The sequence below is a fragment of the Engystomops pustulosus genome, chromosome 5 (genome assembly GCF_040894005.1).
Source record: "Engystomops pustulosus chromosome 5, aEngPut4.maternal, whole genome shotgun sequence".
In the NCBI taxonomy this organism is placed as follows: domain Eukaryota; kingdom Metazoa; phylum Chordata; class Amphibia; order Anura; family Leptodactylidae; genus Engystomops; species Engystomops pustulosus.
Window position 1 is genome coordinate 9033942 of NC_092415.1, and position 20960 is coordinate 9054901.

Here is a 20960-nt window from a genome sequence, read left to right on the forward strand (position 1 = left end):
CTAAAAGAGGTGTGGTTTTCCTTATCACATGGAGCATCCATGACTATAAGACTCCACCCACCTACATGGTGGCCTTAATTTGCAATCTCCTTAAGGAGAACTCTTACTTCCCAACCCTAGTCCCAAGCCTCTCCCAAACCAGTTTCCTACACTGTACTGAAGAGACCCAACCAGGTGGAAACATTATACAGCGCTGTCTGCACAAGTTCAGGACTTTTGTATAAAATGCTGGACTTTGCTTAGTTTAGGTGTGTTAGGAAGTACAGGCTGTGTTTATCTGGCAAATGCCAGAAAACACTCACTTTCCACTAGATTTGGACTTTTACAGGGGTTTCTGGGTCACGCATACATTATGCAAACGACCCAAACCAGGAAGTGGACTTTTGCTAGGTTCCCTTCCTTGTTTTTCCCCCTTCTGTGTCTGTCTTTCAATAAAGCTTCGGGCAAGTGTTACCCCCCACCCCTTCCCCTTCCACCCCGCACCCTTTTCCGTTTTTACACTTTGTCGTCGCCGTAAGTGAGATGCAATGCGTGTTTAGTTAGGTCAATTGAGCGAGCTGTGTGCTAGTATAGGGTTTTCATGGCACAGTTGAGGATTATACTCCTGTGTGCTGTCAACACTACGTGTGAATCTTAATTTATTGTATATGTCGTGTTGCGGTCTGTGCTGCGACACAGTATACGCTGTATGTCTGTTGAAATGTATGTAACTCTGACTTATGCTCATTCAATAAAGCTGTCTACAGTAGGGAATCTGTTCCTTCTGGATCATAGATACTGGTTTCGTTTCCACATCATGTCATTAGGCTTCCTGAAGGTCATGCTTGATGTCAAGGGAGCTGCCTTACAAGGAGCTAAAAGAGGTGTGGTTTTCCTTATCCCATCCTGGAAATCTTTGCCTGTGCACACGAACAGGAGCCATTCAGAAAATCCAGAGCTGAAAGTGGTTGGAATTCAGGAGCCTAAAGGCTCTTATTAATGACTTTTAGTTTATTATAATGGACCAAAGCTGCTCCTCACAATGAAGTCTCACCCTTAAAGGGGTCCTCCTCTATCTGAGAGGGTCAGTCTCACCCTTATAGGGATCCTCCCCTATCTAAGAGGGTCTCAGAACTGATCATAAGAAGTGCCACAGATTGGCCTCTAGATCCGGAATATCTTATACATTGTATCTTTTTCATGTTCTTTACATCCTTCATATGTGAATTTCCCCCCACAACTAATCTACACATGTGGGGGTCCCGCCCAGGTTTCCTTACACGTGACAGAGGTCAGCGGAGATCTGACATCCACCCGTCGCCTTTTCAATCTTCTTTCAAAGAGAAGGGAAACAAAAGGGACACAAGAACAAAAACCGCGCTGGGACGGCGGGACATGGGAGCGAGAGACCCCCAAAGACATGTAAAGAGGGGGCATTGTAGTCACTACCAGAAGGGAAAGGGATGAAAATAAATGTTATTTACCGTGTCCCGAGGTTTTGACTGATAATAATAGAGATAATATTTACAAAGACAACAAAAGAGAAAAAAGAAATGTAACATCAAAGTCTAAATAATCATGAGAGATAAAATGTCATATAATAATAATAATAATAATAATGATAATAATCTCTACGATTCTGATGATATCTTATTATTATTATTAAATTTATTGTAATTATTTATATTGGGGAAAGGTTCCATGTTCTCGTTTTGGACACGGGTGGACTATAAGCTGCCAGAAAAGACAAGAATAAAAATAATATAATAAGAATAATATAATAAACTGATCGCCAGGGATTGGTCAGCTCATTGGTCAAGTATCTATTTATCAAAAAAGCTTTTTTCTATTTGTACTGGAAAACCCGCCGAGCAGTTAGAGGAAAATAAAATAAAAATAATAATACTAAATTAAAGGAAATTACATCACAATCCATCATGATAAACTCATAGATCCAGGCCCTGGGACTTATATGTGTTATCCATGGACTCTTTCCTTCTAAAATAAACTTTTATAATTTGGCTAATGAGTCTTACATGCACCTGAGGGTGTTACCAGAGCCCCGCTGTGCTGTAGCTTCACAGACTGTTATACTGTGCAGGAGCACTTCTCCCACTGTGTGAGATTAAAACAGGAAGAGGGGGGGGGGGTCCTAGGGAGGTAGAGGAAAAAGTGTAACAGCCTTTGAAGCTACAACAACACAGAGGAGTTCTGGTAACATCCCTCAGAGCATTAGAAGTATGGCGGCCATGGATAACAAATATAAGAAGATACCACAGTCCCGGTGCCTGGATCTATAAGTAATGTCCCTGGTTTATCAGGATGGATTTTGATGGTAGATTATTTAATGCTGCCACATGAATTAACTGCAAAGGAGTCTCTGTCGCCCAGGGGTCTACTGAAACCTGGAGCCGACCCTGCTGGAACCCCCTTGATCTGCACGGTCATGATCAGTCCTTTCACTCATATTCTTGTGATCGGTGGTCCCAAGGAAAGACCCCTAGAAATCAGACACTTACCCCGGTACAATAAATTCAGGATTATATATGAGCGGAATCAAACCCCAGTGCTTGTATCTGTGCAGAACATTGTAGGTTCCGGTGTCTAAACCTGGACCTGGGTTTGGCATTTGGGCTCAGGTGTAGGTGGTATTTAAATTCTGGTGCACAGTCACACGGGGACATCTAAGGGGACAACGGTCGGTCCCGTTACCCAAATCAAACCTTTTTTTGAAGGATCATCCAAACCCAAACCCTATTGGGTCCACTCATCCCTATTCGGAATACATTTTAGTAACGGCAGAATCCCCTTAAATTCATGATCTAAACTTTCTTGAGTTTCAGCAAAAAAAAATTTTCCTTATTTTTACTTTTAGGGTTTGTATTATTTGTACTTTTTCACTTCTCTCTTGTTCTTTGCTTGGACTAAAACTGCAACAAAGTTATTAATTCAACTTTCTTTCATGATTTCTTTAGTTAAACAAAAAGTTTTGATATCCGTTTCCCTCTTGTGTTCTAAGATAAAAACCTTATTATTATTTGGTTTATTTTCCCCCAGGATGTAAGAACGTCCACTACGATTTAGTCTTCATCCTGGACACCTCCTCCAGCGTAGGCAAGGAAGATTTTGAGAAAGTTCGTCAATGGGTTTCTAACTTGGTGGAAACATTTGAGATTGAACCGGACAAGACCCGGGTGGGGGTGGTCCGGTACAGTGGTAAACCATACACCGAATTTGAGTTGGGGACATATCAGACCCGTGAAGACGTGAAAGAAGCCGCCAGGAACATTAAGTACTATGGTGGTAACACCAACACGGGAGATGCTCTCCGATACATCACCACATACAGTTTTTCTCAGGAGGCCGGTAGCAGGCCCAGAGAACGAGCCATCAAAAGAGTGGCAATCCTTCTGACCGATGGAAGAAGTCAGGACCTGGTGTTAGAACCTGCCACCGCGGCTCATAAAGCAGGAATTAGGATTTTTGCTGTGGGTGTTGGTGAAGCTCTCAAAGAGGAACTGGAAGAGATCGCATCTGAACCCAAGTCGGCCCACGTCTTCCACGTCTCGGACTACAACGCCATCGACAAAATCCGAGGAATATTGAGAAGGAGACTTTGTGAAAGTAAGTGACTCCGTTCTGAAACTTGGTTTCAGTTATTTCCAGTCTACAGGGAATGATTTCATACTGTTACAGTGGGATCTGGGCGTCTACATGGGCATCTACTGTAAATATGGCGCAACATTCAAAGAATTCTAAATTTGTGATGACTCCATATTAGATACTGGTTTGGTGCTTCTTTATTACCCATCCCTTAATCATAATATCCAAGGGTAATGCTTCTTTGGCCATATCCATGTCCACAATATTAGGGTAATGGGTAATTCCAAGGTCTAAATCAGCGCTATCGTTACATTCATTGGTCATCAGACATACCCTATGGCTGTGGTGGCGAACCAATAGCAAAGATGCCAGAGGTGGCACTCAGAGCTTTCTCTGTGGGCACTCAGGCTATTGCTCCAGCACAGAGTTAGTCAAACAGGACTAAAGGCCTCGTCCTGTAGTCCAAAGCAACCCATGATCCAAGGTTGCAGAGCCTAGAAGAGGTGTGAGAAGCTGTGGATGGGGGGTTGGATTATCATTGGAGCTTCGAATCCAGGCCCCACCATCCTTCCTGTTCTTGGGGCCCTAGCGAAATGCTACAATGACAATCTCAAGTTCTTCTCCTTCTTTCAACTGTATCGATGGCCTCAGGATGCCAATACAGTTAAAAGCTGTGGAAGAGCAGCAATAAGTAAATTGCTTTGTCAGAACTTCACAATAAATTAGTGAGTTTTGGTTGTAGTTGGCACTTGTCTCTAGAAGGTTCATTATCACTGCCCAATGGACAATCTAAGGGGCCTTATAGTTAAAGGGGGACAATGTCACTGTGTGAATGGCTTCCAATTGTCTTTATGTCTGAAAGTGAGCTGATGAGTTTCATAGTTAACTCTTACTCGTAGAGTCTTGGGCAGCCATAACTGGGGGCCCTATGATATGGGAATTGTGAATATTTTTTGGTTCTGGTACTTGATTTAGTGCCAGTGAAGGAATCTTACATATGGCTTCTATGGACCCAATGTTATAAATGATTTATACTAATACCAGGATGAAAAGGTTTGACCGGCTCATTTATGTGGAATCCACAAAAGAAACTTTTGGATACAGTGTGGCAAGTTTATCATTAGACACATATCTTATTCCATGTTTTTGGAACATGTTCAGATCTTTTGGTTGTATTTTGTAAGTGAGATTTCAAAACTTGTAAAATTTGCCTTAATTTCAGCAGACGAAGTGCTAATTTTTAAATAGGATTTGAAACTTTTTGACCAGAAAGCTGCAAAAAATTTCTATCCAGTCTCAAAGTTTTTCTCGCAACACCGAGGGACTGGAGGGGATTTGTGCCTTAATTTACATCTAGATTCATACGATAAATCTGTAGAAAGTTGTAATGGAGAAGGTTTTATCGCTCCAAAAATTATTGGCATATTTAAAGCAATCGGTCAGATACAACAATTTGAAGTAATCTTAGAGATAAAAATTTAGTGACTGTGATTACCCAATGTTCCTACCATATCAGTTCACAATAAAGGATGATGTTCTACTGTACGCAGTCAATTCATAAGGTCATGAGATGCCCATGGACCTGAAAGTCAAGAATGGTCTATTTTGTTTTCCTTGAAACTTCGTAGCTAAATCTCCAAACAGAGGTTAGACATCTACCAAGAGCATGTATTCAAGGGTTAAATCCATTTTATAGGAGATTTGTTGTAGAGTGAACAGTGAAAGACACTGAAATGGATGGAGCAGGAGACAAAGGAACCCCAGCTCTTGTGATCAGTGGAGATGCCACTGGTCAACACCCCCAATTCTACCTTTAAAGGGGCTTTTGCATTAACCAAGTCAGGCCTTATCCACAGGATAAGGTGATGGTCTCAGTGATGAGAACCCAACAGATCATGAGAACAGAGGGTCCGCTTTAGCTCCATCGGACCCCTCGTCGCTCCTTGAGATGAGCAGCTGGCTGCACATGTTCGGTGCTACCCCATTCATCTCTATAGAGCTGATGGAGATTGCTGAGTGCCAAGCTTGGCCAGCTGCTCCGCTCATCTCGGGGAGCAACGAGGGGTCCCACGGCGGTACATTGGACCCCCCTGTTCTCGTGGTCTCTGGGAGTCTCATCACTGAGATCCCCACCAATCAGCAAGATAGGGCCTAACTTGGTTGCTGGGAAAACCCCTTTAAGTTTGATTCCTAAAAATATATTCTAGAATATCTTTACAAAGTTTACATTTTTAAACTGGTGATAAAACTGTTACGTTTTTGTTTTTTTAAAAAAAATCTTAAGCATTTATATTTGGTTGCACGTCTAGTGGTGACTAGAGATCATTAGGCCGAGGGAATGACGAGCTGTAGGAAGTGTCGGCAGGTGGGTGCCTTTTGGTGGACAACTGAGAGATTGAGTTACCACTGAACAATGACAATCTCCAACAACTGAGTGTAAGAAAAGAAGATCTTTGACCTCTCATCCTCCAAACCCTTTGCTCTACTCTACTCCTAATACGTCCTTGTCTCATTAGGCGGCATTGCCAAGAGGAAAGCTTAGAATGTCCTACATTGCAGAAAAAATGTGTGTAGAAAAATTGGTCTGAAAAAAAAAAATCACCAAAGATGTGATGCTCTACTGTACAAAAGTATCAAAAGATGAACAGAAACCAAACACGAGCCACTGGGAACCGTTTGGTCCAAGTGTGTGGTATCAAAGTCTTAATTTAACGATTTTAGAAGTTTCAATATTTAAGTAGTTATTGGATCCTTTTGAAGAATTTGGGTTAATGTGCAGGTTCCTAAAGTCACTGTTGTCCTTGGTATCTGCTGTGTCTTTCTGGAGGACACATCTAAGGTCAAGTCAACTATTGTGCGACGTCAAGGGTTGCTGATATGTTCTACGAGGCTACCATAAGTAATTCATGTCCATGTGAATATCAACTTTCTATCTTTCCTGTGGTCGTAATCACATTTTTGATTGGGTCATTTGTATTTCATTCACAACTTTTCTTCTACTTTCATATATTTATACCTTTTGACTTTCCCTTTGTATATGGAACAAGCCACCGCCATCAGCTGATCGCCTACAGTTTAGGGACTTAAAAGTGATAGACTTATCTGTAGTATTACATGACTGTCTATTTGTCTACATTTAGCTTCATCTTATAGACCGGAGTCCTGAACAGTGACTCATGTGTTTCTAAAAGGACTGAAAATGCATGCTTAAAAGCGACCAAAAATACCACGTGTCACATCACCCTTAGGGGGAGAGTCCAAGAATATTTAAAAAGTTCTTTTTCGCCGAGTCCTTATTGGGAGGGGTAAGGGGGGGGGGGGGGTAAACAGATGTCCATGTACCCCTTTGAAATTGCAGAGAACAGGTTTGAGGTCAGATTTTAATAAGCTGCAAAACTCTAAGATGTCATAAAATCTATCTGGACACTTCAAGAGATGCTAATTGCCCTTTAGTTTACCGGTTTGTATTCACATTAGTTGATTTCATCACAGATAGCGTTATAGAATATTAGTTTCGGAATTTTTAATGCTGCAAGGTGACTAAACTGCAAAGGGGCCTACTGAGACTGTCGCTCTGGGGCCTACTGAGACTGTCACCCAGGGGTCTACTGAGACTGTCACCTAGGGGTCTACTGAGACTGTCACCCAGGGGCCTACTGAGACTGTTACCCAGGAGCCTACTGAGACCATCACCCAGGGGTCTACTGAGACTGTCGCACTGGTGCCTACTGAGACTGTCACCCAGGGGCCTACTCAGACTGTCACCCTGGGGCCTACTGAGACTGTCCCCCAGGGGTCTACTGACACTGTCCTCCAGGGGTCTACTGAGACTGTCCTGTCCCCCAGGGGTCTACTGAGATTGTCACCAAGGGGGCTACTGAGACTTTCACCCAGGGGTCTACTGAGACTGTCACCTAGGGGTCTACTGAGACTGTCACCCAGAGTCCTATTGAGACTATCAGCCAAAGACCTACTGAGACTGTTAGCCTGGGGCCGACTGAGACTGTAGCCTAGGGGCCTATTAAGTCTATCACCTAGGCACCTATTTAGATTTTCGTCCAGGGGCCTACTGAGACTGTCACCCAGGGGTCTACTGAGACTGTCACCCAGGGGCCTACTGAGACTGTCACCCAAGGGCCTACTGAGACTGTCGCCCAAAGGCCTACTGAGACTGTCAGCCTAGGACCTACTTAGACTGTCGCCCAGGGGCTTACTGAGACTGTCACCCAGGGGTCTACTGCGACTGTCACCCAGGGTCTACTGAGACTGTCACCCAGGGTCTACTGAGACTGTCACCCAGGGTCTACTGAGACTGTCACCCAGGGGCCTACTGAGACTGTCACCCAAGGGCCTTGTTAGGATTGGGTACACAAAAGACAGGGGATAGTGTGCCCTGAGCTTGCCCCAGCCTCTGTCCCTTCCTATAGCCCCCCCACGCTAAACCGTGGGGCGACTACTTGAAGACTCGGAATACGCTGGTTTAAGTGGGGGAAGGGAAATACAAACAGACAGACAAACATAAAACACAAAAGAATCGTAAACTAGCCGGAGTCACAACGGGAGGGTACGTCAATAGCAAAGTCAGCAAATAGTCAATGTCAAAAACTAGCCGAGGTAACAACAATACAGATACAGAGCAATACAACCTAGTGCAGCAAGCGAGTGGAGAAAGAGATTTCAAACACTGGCACAGGTGACTAGTGAAGCTGCAATTTATGCAGCCTGAACTCCACCTCCAGAACCTGATAGGAGCTGGACAGCATCTGGGAATTAACCCCTCACGGTGCAGAACAACAGGCACCAAGCAGAGGTTCAAGTCCCAGCCACTCCTAGACAGCGCGAGATCTTAGCAGCCGCTGCCCAGGACGAGAGGTGGAGTTTGCGTGGACACGCGCCGGGGTTCGGAGAACGCTGCTGGCACCACCAGAAGTCCCAGCATTCTCCCTAGCGAACCTGACAGTACCCCCCCCCCCCTGACGGGGGGCCTTCGGACCCCTAGATCTTAAAGATGGCTTCTGAGGGTAGGTCTGATGAAACAACCTGAGTAACCGTGGAGCATGAACATCTCTAGCCGGAACCCAAGACCTATCCTCAGGACCAAAACCTTTCCAATGGACCAGGTACTGCAGGGAGTTACCTACCCATCTGGAATTCACAATTTTTTCTACCTCAAATTCCAGATTCCCCTCCACAATAGATGGAGAAGGAGGGTCAGAAAGAGGCAAAACAGGCTCAACATAGCGCTTCAGAAGACTCTTATGGAAGGTGTTATGGACCCGCCACCCTGCTGGAAGTGTAATCTTGAAGGATACCGGGTTAACAATATGCGTAACAACAAACGGACCCACAAACCTGGGCGCAAACTTCAAAGAGGGGACCTTCAATTTAAGGTTTTTCGTGGATAACCACACTTTATCCCCCACCACAAACGTATCGGAGTTAGTGCGCCTTCTTTCAGTTTGTTGGACCATAGAATTTTGTGCCCTCTGAATATTCCCCCGAACCTGTGACCAGAGTGAGCGCAACTTGGATGTAATAGCTTCCGCTCGAGGAATATTAGAGACAGACACAGATGAAAAAGAGAAACGAGGATGAAAACCATAATTGCAGAAAAACGGAGATACCTGTGTGGAAGAACTACTGTGGTTATTAATAGCAAATTCTGCCAACGGAAGGAATTTCACCCACTGGTCCTGACTGTCCGAGACAAAGAGTCGCAGATATTGAATCATCTCCTGATTCATCCTCTCGGACTGACCATTAGACTCAGGGTGAAACGCCGACGAGAACGATAAATTAACTTCCAGTCTAGAACAAAATGCTCGCCAAAATTTGGAAACAAATTGTACGCCCCTATCTGACACAATATCATCTGGTATACCATGGAGGCGTACAATATTCTGTATAAACAATTCAGCTAATTCTTCAGCTGAAGGTAACTTTTTTAATGGAACAAAGTGTCCCATTTTAGAGAAACGGTCCACTACTACCCAAACCACTGTACAGCCTTGAGACGCTGGCAGATCAGTGACAAAATCCATTGACACTTTAGACCACGGCCTGGTGGGAACTGGAAGCGGAAGAAGAGGCCCCTCAGGACGTCTCCTGGGAGTCTTTCCTCGCGCACAGACCTGACAGGCTTGGACAAATGCGTGCACATCCTTAGTCATGTGAGGCCACCAGTAACTTCTCTTCAAGAGATCCAAGGTGCTCCGCATTCCCGGATGACCTGCCAACACCGAGCAATGCGTCTCCTCCAACACTCTCAAACGACAAGAAAGAGGAACAAATAATTTGCCTTCCGGAAGGTCTTTAGGTGCAGATCTTTGTCCTGCTAAAATTTGAGAGGAGAGGTGGGAGGAGACAGCTGCCAGCACGACCCCTGGAGACAAAATATTACTGTCAGTAGCCTCTGGAAGCTCAGGAGTCCCGAAGCTACGGGACAAGGCATCAGCCTTCACATTTTTTGACCCAGGTCGATAGGTGACCACAAAATTGAAGCGAGAGAAAAACAAGGCCCACCTAGCCTGACGTGAGTTCAAGCGTTTAGCAGTATCCAAATATACTAAGTTCTTATGATCCGTGAGCACAGTGATCGGATGAAGAGCTCCCTCCAAAAAGTGTCGCCAGACTTCAAATGCCCACTTAATGGCAAGGAGCTCTCGATTACCCATATCATAATTCCTCTCACAAGAGGAAAACTTTCTAGAGAAATATGCACAGGGCCTAAGTCTGGTGAGAGTGGAGGACCCCTGAGACAACACTGCACCAACTCCTACCTCGGAGGCATCCACCTCCACAACAAACGGTAGAGAGAGGTCAGGTTGAACCAAGACTGGGGCTGACGAGAATGCCGCTTTTAAAGTTTCAAACGCTGAGCAAGCGGCAGGGGACCAATTGTTCGGATCAGCACCCTTACGGGTTAGATCCGTGAGGGGTTTGGCGATCACGGAAAAGTTCTTTATAAAGTTCCGATAATAGTTAGCGAAACCTAAAAAACGTTGTAGGGCCTTAAGATTGGTAGGCCGAACCCAGTCCGTGAGCGCCTGAACCTTACTCGGATCCATCTGTACATCAGAGGGAGTCACCACATAGCCTAAGAAGGAAACCTTCTGGACGCAAAAAACACACTTTTCCAGCTTAGCGAAGAGGTGGTTTTTGCGCAACCTGGTAAGTACTTGGCGGAGGTGTTGCTGGTGAGAAACCATATCAGGAGAGAAAATCAAAATATCGTCTAGATACACCACCATAAACACACCGATGTAATCATGAAAGATGGAGTTCATAAACCCTTGAAAAACCGCTGGGGCATTACTCAAACCAAAGGGCATAACCAGGTATTCAAAGTGTCCCAAAGGTGTATTAAATGCGGTTTTCCACTCATCCCCTTCCCGGATTCGAATCAGGTTATAAGCCCCTCTGAGATCTAATTTAGAGAAAACTTGGGCCCCAGAAACCTGATTTAAGAGATCCGGGATCAAGGGGAGAGGACCTGAGTTTTTTACCGTTATCTTGTTTAATTCTCGATAATCAATACACGGCCGTAAACCACCATCTTTTTTCTCAACAAAAAAGAACCCGGCCCCAGTGGGCGACTCAGAGGGACGGATATGTCCGATTGCCAAACTCTCATCAATATAACTCTTCAGTGCCTCCCGTTCTGGTACTGACAGGTTATATATACGACCCTTTGGCAATCTAGCATCAGGAAGAAGGTCAATTTTACAATCAAACTCCCAGTGAGGAGGAAGGACTTGGGACAAGGGTTTTGAAAACACATCTGAGTAATCAGAGAGAAAACCTGGAAGACTCTGATCTTCCGCTACTACTGTACATAATGAAACTTTGGACAGGTGATCCTTACAGTGAGGACCCCAATGAACCAGCTCCAGAGTTTCCCAATTAATTACCGGATTATGGATCCGGAGCCAGGGTAGACCAAGAATGACATTTTCAGACAAGTTTTCCATAACTAGGAAAGAACACCATTCTTCATGCATAGCTCCTACCATAAGCTTTATCTGCGGGGTTCGGAATTTAATCAACCCTGCCTGTAGAGGGGTCAAATCCGCACCCGACATCTGGATAGGAGTGGACAATGGAATCAATGACATGCGAAACTGAGAGACAAAATTATAATCAATTAAGTTAGACGCAGCACCTGAATCCAAAAAGGCGCGACCAGTGCAGGAAACAGACTGAAACTTAATAGTACAAGGTAAATACATTCTAGACACAATTGGGAGTACCTGAGCTCCTAAGCAGCCCCCCCGACTACTGCTTAGGAGCGGAAGTTTTCCTGCTGCTGCCTCTTGGAACAGGTGTTGACCTGATGATCAGGACTTCCACAGTAGAAACAAAGATGACGTCTCATTCGATGTTGCTTCCGCTGTGCAGGAGAGATGCTATCCAGCTCCATGGATTCCAATTCTGGACTACCTGGAGACAGACTGGCCGCTGGCTGACAGTCAGAGGACACCCGAGGTGATCGCCTGGATCTTAGGCGACGATCAACTCGGATGACCAGAGTCATAGCATCATCTAATGTCTGAGGCTCGGCATAAGCTAAGACTAAGTCCTGTACTCGGTCTGACAGTCCGGACATAAATTGGTCTTTTAGGGCGCAGTCATTCCATTGCGAGTCAGTCACATACTGTCTGAACTGGGCACAATAATCTTCTGCTGTCCGTTTTCCCTGACACAGAGATCTAAGGTGGGAAACTGCAAGTGCTCGGCGGTCAGGTTCGTCATAAATCTGGCCTAAAGCAGAGAAAAAAGCGTCAAGAGAAGAACGGGATGGAGAGTCAGGTGGGAGAGAAAAAGCCCAATTTTGCGGATCCCCACGCAACAGGGAAATTACCACGCCCACCCTTTGAATCTCTGTGCCCGATGAACGAGGGCGTAAAGAAAAGTAAAGTTTACAGCCCTCCCGAAATGAAAAAAATTTCTTACGGTCACCAAAAAACACGTCAGGGAGAGGAACCTTAGGTTCAGGCGTGGGTGGCAGTGGATCCTGCGGTGATGTCTGCCGTGGAACCTGCATAGATTCCTGAATTTGGAGACGGGAAGCTAGATCCTGAACAAGCTGAGTTAGGGTCTGGACCTGAGTGACCACAGCTGACAAAGGCTCCATGGAAGGAGAGAATGTAGCAGGTCGGATACAGGATGCAGACCTATGTGTGGCCAGTGTTTCTGTTAGGATAGGGTACACAAAAGACAGGGGATAGTGTGCCCTGAGCTTTCCCCAGCCTCTGTCCCTTCCTATAGCCCCCCCACGCTAAACCGTGGGGCGACTACTTGAAGACTCGGAATACGCTGGTTTAAGTGGGGGAAGGGAAATACAAACAGACAGACAAACATAAAACACAAAAGAATCGTAAACTAGCCGGAGTCACAACGGGAGGGTACGTCAATAGCAAAGTCAGTAAGCAAATAGTCAATGTCAAAAACTAGCCGAGGTAACAACAATACAGATACAGAGCAATACAACCTAGTGCAGCAAGCAAGTGGAGAAAGAGATTTCAAACACTGGCACAGGTGACTAGTGAAGCTGCAATTTATGCAGCCTGAACTCCACCTCCAGAACCTGATAGGAGCTGGACAGCATCTGGGAATTAACCCCTCACGGTGCAGAACAACAGGCACCAAGCAGAGGTTCAAGTCCCAGCCACTCCTAGACAGCGCGAGATCTTAGCAGCCGCTGCCCAGGACGAGAGGTGGAGTTTGCGTGGACACGCGCCGGGGTTCGGAGAACGCTGCTGGCACCACCAGAAGTCCCAGCATTCTCCCTAGCGAACCTGACAGTACCCCCCCCCTGACGGGGGGCCTTCGGACCCCTAGATCTTAAAGATGGCTTCTGAGGGTAGGTCTGATGAAACAACCTGAGTAACCGTGGAGCATGAACATCTCTAGCCGGAACCCAAGACCTATCCTCAGGACCAAAACCTTTCCAATGGACCAGGTACTGCAGGGAGTTACCTACCCATCTGGAATTCACAATTTTTTCTACCTCAAATTCCAGATTCCCCTCCACAATAGATGGAGAAGGAGGGTCAGAAAGAGGCAAAAGAGGCTCAACATAGCGCTTCAGAAGACTCTTATGGAAGGTGTTATGGACCCGCCACCCTGCTGGAAGTGTAATCTTGAAGGATACCGGGTTAACAATATGCGTAACAACAAACGGACCCACAAACCTGGGCGCAAACTTCAAAGAGGGGACCTTCAATTTAAGGTTTTTCGTGGATAACCACACTTTATCCCCCACCACAAACGTATCGGAGTTAGTGCGCCTTCTTTCAGTTTGTTGGACCATAGAATTTTGTGCCCTCTGAATATTCCCCCGAACCTGTGACCAGAGTGAGCGCAACTTGGATGTAATAGCTTCCGCTCGAGGAATATTAGAGACAGGCACAGATGAAAAAGAGAAACGAGGATGAAAACCATAATTGCAGAAAAACGGAGATACCTGTGTGGAAGAACTACTGTGGTTATTAATAGCAAATTCTGCCAACGGAAGGAATTTCACCCACTGGTCCTGACTGTCCGAGACAAAGAGTCGCAGATATTGAATCATCTCCTGATTCATCCTCTCGGACTGACCATTAGACTCAGGGTGAAACGCCGACGAGAACGATAAATTAACTTCCAGTCTAGAACAAAATGCTCGCCAAAATTTGGAAACAAATTGTACGCCCCTATCTGACACAATATCATCTGGTATACCATGGAGGCGTACAATATTCTGTATAAACAATTCAGCTAATTCTTCAGCTGAAGGTAACTTTTTTAATGGAACAAAGTGTCCCATTTTAGAGAAACGGTCCACTACTACCCAAACCACTGTACAGCCTTGAGACGCTGGCAGATCAGTGACAAAGTCCATAGACACTTTAGACCACGGCCTGGTGGGAACTAAAAGCGGAAGAAGAGGCCCCTCAGGACGTCTCCTGGGAGTCTTTCCTCGCGCACAGACCTGACAGGCTTGGACAAATGCGTGCACATCCTTAGTCATGTGAGGCCACCAGTAACTTCTCTTCAAGAGATCCAAGGTGCTCCGCATTCCCGGATGACCTGCCAACACCGAGCAATGCGTCTCCTCCAACACTCTCAAACGACAAGAAAGAGGAACAAATAATTTGCCTTCCGGAAGGTCTTTAGGTGCAGATCTTTGTCCTGCTAAAATTTGAGAGGAGAGGTGGGAGGAGACAGCTGCCAGCACGACCCCTGGAGACAAAATATTAGTAGCCTCTGGAAGCTCAGGAGTCCCGAAGCTACGGGACAAGGCATCAGCCTTCACATTTTTTGACCCAGGTCGGTAGGTGACCACAAAATTGAAGCGAGAGAAAAACAAGGCCCACCTAGCCTGACGTGAGTTCAAGCGTTTAGCAGTATCCAAATATACTAAGTTCTTATGATCCGTGAGCACAGTGATCGGATGAAGAGCTCCCTCCAAAAAGTGTCGCCAGACTTCAAATGCCCACTTAATGGCAAGGAGCTCTCGATTACCAATATCATAATTCCTCTCACAAGAGGAAAACTTTCTAGAGAAATATGCACAGGGCCTAAGTCTGGTGAGAGTGGAGGACCCCTGAGACAACACTGCACCAACTCCTACCTCGGAGGCATCCACCTCCACAACAAACGGTAGAGAGAGGTCAGGTTGAACCAAGACTGGGGCTGACGAGAATGCCGCTTTTAAAGTTTCAAACGCTGAGCAAGCGGCAGGGGACCAATTGTTCGGATCAGCACCCTTACGGGTTAGATCCGTGAGGGGTTTGGCGATCACGAAAAGTTCTTTATAAAGTTCCGATAATAGTTAGCGAAACCTAAAAAACGTTGTAGGGCCTTAAGATTGGTAGGCCGAACCCAGTCCGTGAGCGCCTGAACCTTACTCGGATCCATCTGTACATCAGAGGGAGTCACCACATAGCCTAAGAAGGAAACCTTCTGGACGCAAAAAACACACTTTTCCAGCTTAGCGAAGAGGTGGTTTTTGCGCAACCTGGTAAGTACTTGGCGGAGGTGTTGCTGGTGAGAAACCATATCAGGAGAGAAAATCAAAATATCGTCTAGATACACCACCATAAACACACCGATGTAATCATGAAAGATGGAGTTCATAAACCCTTGAAAAACCGCTGGGGCATTACTCAAACCAAAGGGCATAACCAGGTATTCAAAGTGCCCCAAAGGTGTATTAAATGCGGTTTTCCACTCATCCCCTTCCCGGATTCGAATCAGGTTATAAGCCCCTCTGAGATCTAATTTAGAGAAAACTTGGGCCCCAGAAACCTGATTTAAGAGATCCGGGATCAAGGGGAGAGGACCTGAGTTTTTTACCGTTATCTTGTTTAATTCTCGATAATCAATACACGGCCGTAAACCACCATCTTTTTTCTCAACAAAAAAGAACCCGGCCCCAGTGGGCGACTCAGAGGGACGGATATGTCCGATTGCCAAACTCTCATCAATATAACTCTTCAGTGCCTCCCGTTCTGGTACTGACAGGTTATATATACGACCCTTTGGCAATCTAGCATCAGGAAGAAGGTCAATTTTACAATCAAACTCCCAGTGAGGAGGAAGGACTTGGGACAAGGGTTTTGAAAACACATCTGAGTAATCAGAGAGAAAACCTGGAAGACTCTGATCTTCCGCTACTACTGTACATAATGAAACTTTGGACAGGTGATCCTTACAGTGAGGACCCCAATGAACCAGCTCCAGAGTTTCCCAATTAATTACCGGATTATGGATCCGGAGCCAGGGTAGACCAAGAATGACATTTTCAGACAAGTTTTCCATAACTAGGAAAGAACACCATTCTTCATGCATAGCTCCTACCATAAGCTTTATCTGCGGGGTTCGGAATTTAATCAACCCTGCCTGTAGAGGGGTCAAATCCGCACCCGACATCTGGATAGGAGTGGACAATGGAATCAATGACATGCGAAACTGAGAGACAAAATTATAATCAATTAAGTTAGACGCAGCACCTGAATCCAAAAAGGCGCGACCAGTGCAGGAAACAGACTGAAACTTAATAGTACAAGGTAAATACATTCTAGACACAATTGGGAGTACCTGAGCTCCTAAGCAGTCCCCCCGACTACTGCTTAGGAGCGGAAGTTTTCCTGCTGCTGCCTCTTGGGACAGGTGTTGACCTGATGATCAGGACTTCCACAGTAGAAACAAAGATGACGTCTCATTCGATGTTGCTTCCGCTGTGCAGGAGAGATGCTATCCAGCTCCATGGATTCCAATTCTGGACTACCTGGAGACAGACTGGCCGCTGGCTGACAGTCAGAGGACACCCGAGGTGATCGCCTGGATCTTAGGCGACGATCAACTCGGATGACCAGAGTCATAGCATCATCTAATGTCTGAGGCTCGGCATAAGCTAAGACTAAGTCCTGTACTCGGTCTGACAGTCCGGACATAAATTGGTCTTTTAGGGCGCAGTCATTCCATTGCGAGTCAGTCACATACTGTCTGAACTGGGCACAATAATCTTCTGCTGTCCGTTTTCCCTGACACAGAGATCTAAGGTGGGAAACTGCAAGTGCTCGGCGGTCAGGTTCGTCATAAATCTGGCCTAAAGCAGAAAAAAAAGCGTCAAGAGAAGAACGGGATGGAGAGTCAGGTGGGAGAGAAAAAGCCCAATTTTGCGGATCCCCACGCAACAGGGAAATTACCACGCCCACCCTTTGAATCTCTGTGCCCGATGAACGAGGGCGTAAAGAAAAGTAAAGTTTACAGCCCTCCCGAAATGAAAAAAATTTCTTACGGTCACCAAAAAACACGTCAGGGAGAGGAACCTTAGGTTCAGGCGTGGGTGGCAGTGGATCCTGCGGTGATGTCTGCCGTGGAACCTGCATAGATTCCTGAATTTGGAGACAGGAAGCTAGATCCTGAACAAGCTGAGTTAGGGTCTGGACCTGAGTGACCACAGCTGACAAAGGCTCCATGGGAGGAGAGAATGTAGCAGGTCGGATACAGGATGCAGACCTATGTGTGGCCAGTGTTTCTGTTAGGATAGGGTACACAAAAGACAGGGGATAGTGTGCCCTGAGCTTTCCCCAGCCTCTGTCCCTTCCTATAGCCCCCCCACGCTAAACCGTGGGGCGACTACTTGAAGACTCGGAATACGCTGGTTTAAGTGGGGGAAGGGAAATACAAACAGACAGACAAACATAAAACACAAAAGAATCGTAAACTAGCCGGAGTCACAACGGGAGGGTACGTCAATAGCAAAGTCAGTAAGCAAATAGTCAATGTCAAAAACTAGCCGAGGTAACAACAATACAGATACAGAGCAATACAACCTAGTGCAGCAAGCAAGTGGAGAAAGAGATTTCAAACACTGGCACAGGTGACTAGTGAAGCTGCAATTTATGCAGCCTGAACTCCACCTCCAGAACCTGATAGGAGCTGGACAGCATCTGGGAATTAACCCCTCACGGTGCAGAACAACAGGCACCAAGCAGAGGTTCAAGTCCCAGCCACTCCTAGACAGCGCGAGATCTTAGCAGCCGCTGCCCAGGACGAGAGGTGGAGTTTGCGTGGACACGCGCCGGGGTTCGGAGAACGCTGCTGGCACCACCAGAAGTCCCAGCATTCTCCCTAGCGAACCTGACAGGCCTACTGAGACTGTCGCCCAGGGGTCTACTGACACTGTCACCCAGGGGCCTACTGAGACTGTCACCCAGGGGCCTACTGAGACTGTCACCCAGGGGCCTACTGAGACTGTCACCCAGGGGCCTACTGAGACTGTCACCCAGGGGCCTACTGAGACTGTCACCCAGGGGCCTACTGAGACTGTCGCCCAGGGGTCTACTGATACTGTCACCCAGGGGCCTACTGAGACTGTCACCCAGGGGCCTACTGAGACTGTCACCCAGGGGCCTACTGAGACTGTCACCCAGGGGCCTACTGAGACTGTCACCCAGGGGCCTACTGAGACTGTCACCCAGGGGTCTACTGATACTGTCACCCAGGGTCTACGGAGACTGTCGCCCAGGGGGCTACTGAGACTGTCACCCAGGGGGCTACTGAGACTGTCACCCAGGGTCTACTGAGACTGTCACCCAGGGTCTACTGAGACTGTCACCCAGGGTTTACTGAGACTGTCACCCAGGGGCCTACTGAGACTGTCGCCCAGGGGTCTACTGATACTGTCACCCAGGGGCCTACTGAGACTGTCACCCAGGGGCCTACTGAGACTGTCACCCAGGGGCCTACTGAGACTGTCACCCAGGGTTTACTGAGACTGTCACCCAGGGGCCTACTGAGACTGTCACCCAGGGGCCTACTGAGACTGTCACCCAGGGGCCTACTGAGACTGTCGCCCAGGGGTCTACTGATACTGTCACCCAGGGGCCTACTGAGACTGTCACCCAGGGGCCTACTGAGACTGTCACCCAGGGGCCTACTGAGACTGTCACCCAGGGTCTACGGAGACTGTCGCCCAGGGGGCTACTGAGACTGTCACCCACGGTCTCCTGAGACTGTCACCCAGAGGGCTACTGCGACTGTCACCCAGGGGCCTACTGAGACTGTCGGCCAGGGGCCTACTGCGACTGTCACCCAGGGGCCTACTGAGACTGTCACCCAGGGTCCTACTGAGACTGTCGGCCAGGGGTCTACTGAGACTGTCGGCCAGGGGTCTACTGAGACTGTCGGCCAGGGGTCTACTGAGACTGTTACCCAGGGGTCTACTGAGACTGTTACCCAGGGGTCCACTGAGACTGTCACCCAGGGGCCTACTGAGACTGTCACCCAGGGGCCTACTGAGACTGTCACCCAGGGGCCTACTGAGACTGTCACCCAGGGTTTACTGAGACTGTCACCCAGGGGCCTACTGAGACTGTCACCCAGGGGCCTACTGAGACTGTCACCCAGGGGTCTACTGATACTGTCACCCAGGGTTTACGGAGACTGTCGCCCAGGGGGCTACTGAGACTGTCACCCACGGTCTCCTGAGACTGTCACCCAGAGGGCTACTGCGACTGTCACCCAGGGGCCTACTGAGACTGTCGGCCAGGGTCCTACTGAGACTGTCACCCAGGGGCCTCCTGAGACTGTCACCCAGGGTCCTACTGAGACTGTCGGCCAGGGGTCTACTGAGACTGTTACCCAGGGGTCTACTGAGACTGTTACCCAGGGGTCTACTGAGACTGTTACCCAGGGGTCTACTCAAACTGTTGTCCAGGGGCCAACTGAAACTTGGTGCCGACCCTGTTAGGACTACAGGGAAACCAGTTCCCAGGACAATTTGAGAAACAGATAATGGAATCTTGGATGATTTGCTCTTGTCTAATCCTAAAACAATTGCTCCTTTACTTCTGTCTGGTCAGGTGGGTGGCCCCGTCCAAGGATAGACCCTATATAGCACAGTAACTGACCTCACAGAGTTCTCAGGTGTAATGGTGGTGGCATCATAGCAGAAGGTCCACACGAGAGATACAAAGTGGTGGAAGTTCTGATGGTGTCAGGTTCTGCTCATTTGTATCTGTTTGTGTCCCTCAGGATAGGCTGAGGGTCTCCCAGTCTGAGGTCACAATGTCAGGGGACATCAATGTGACCTTCTACAAAGCCCGGGTCATCCCAGGAGACCTCTGCTTGTATTCTCACTGACAGCATGAAAAGTTATCGCTCCCAACTTCTCAATTTCTCACATTATGTAAAACTACTGACTATCATTTCTCACCGATGGTTCTGGTTTTGGGGCCGGGTCGTTCTCTTTCTGTGGATCCTTTGTGTAACGTTGTATAGACGTCTACTGTTCTCTTGTATCAGCCCACGCCCCATATCATGTATTATTTTTACCCTAATCATTAAAATGTGGCTTCATTGTGTCAACAGCGTCCAGATAAGAAGCCAAAATCCACAGGTCGTCTGCAGCTGCTGGATGACAGGGGTGATCAGGACAATGGGGGAGATTATCACATCAGAGGTGGCCATGATGGATGGGGAACACTTACCCAGACTCAGATACGTCCTGACATGTTACACACAGCATTGCCAGACAAATTGTACTGCTTCACCTAGAGCTAAGCACCCAGACAAATCACTCCCATCATCCTGTGTATACAAGGTGCATGGATTATACTGATATCATGTAACGCAACACAATAACAGCCAAGGTAGGAACGTGCATACAGTATGTACACAACTCATTATAGGAATACAACTACTATAATACTGCCCCCTATGTACAAGAATATAACTACTATAATACTGTCCCCTATGTACAAGAATATAACTACTATAATACTGCCTCCTATGTACAGGGATATAACTACTATAATACTGCCCACTATGTACAATAATATAACTACTATAATACTGCCCCCTATGTACAGGAATATAACTACTAT

At 47.0% G+C, this 20960-nt stretch overlaps 1 protein-coding gene across 1 annotated transcript in view; it reads left to right on the forward strand.

The window, feature by feature from the left end:
• Positions 1-20960, forward strand: part of COL22A1 (collagen type XXII alpha 1 chain) — a 315022-nt gene that overhangs the window by 39089 nt on the left and 254973 nt on the right. The window contains exon 3 of the mRNA XM_072151139.1: positions 3037-3603. Within this exon, the coding sequence (XP_072007240.1) occupies positions 3037-3603 (567 nt within the window). The remainder of the gene's footprint in view (positions 1-3036; positions 3604-20960) is intronic.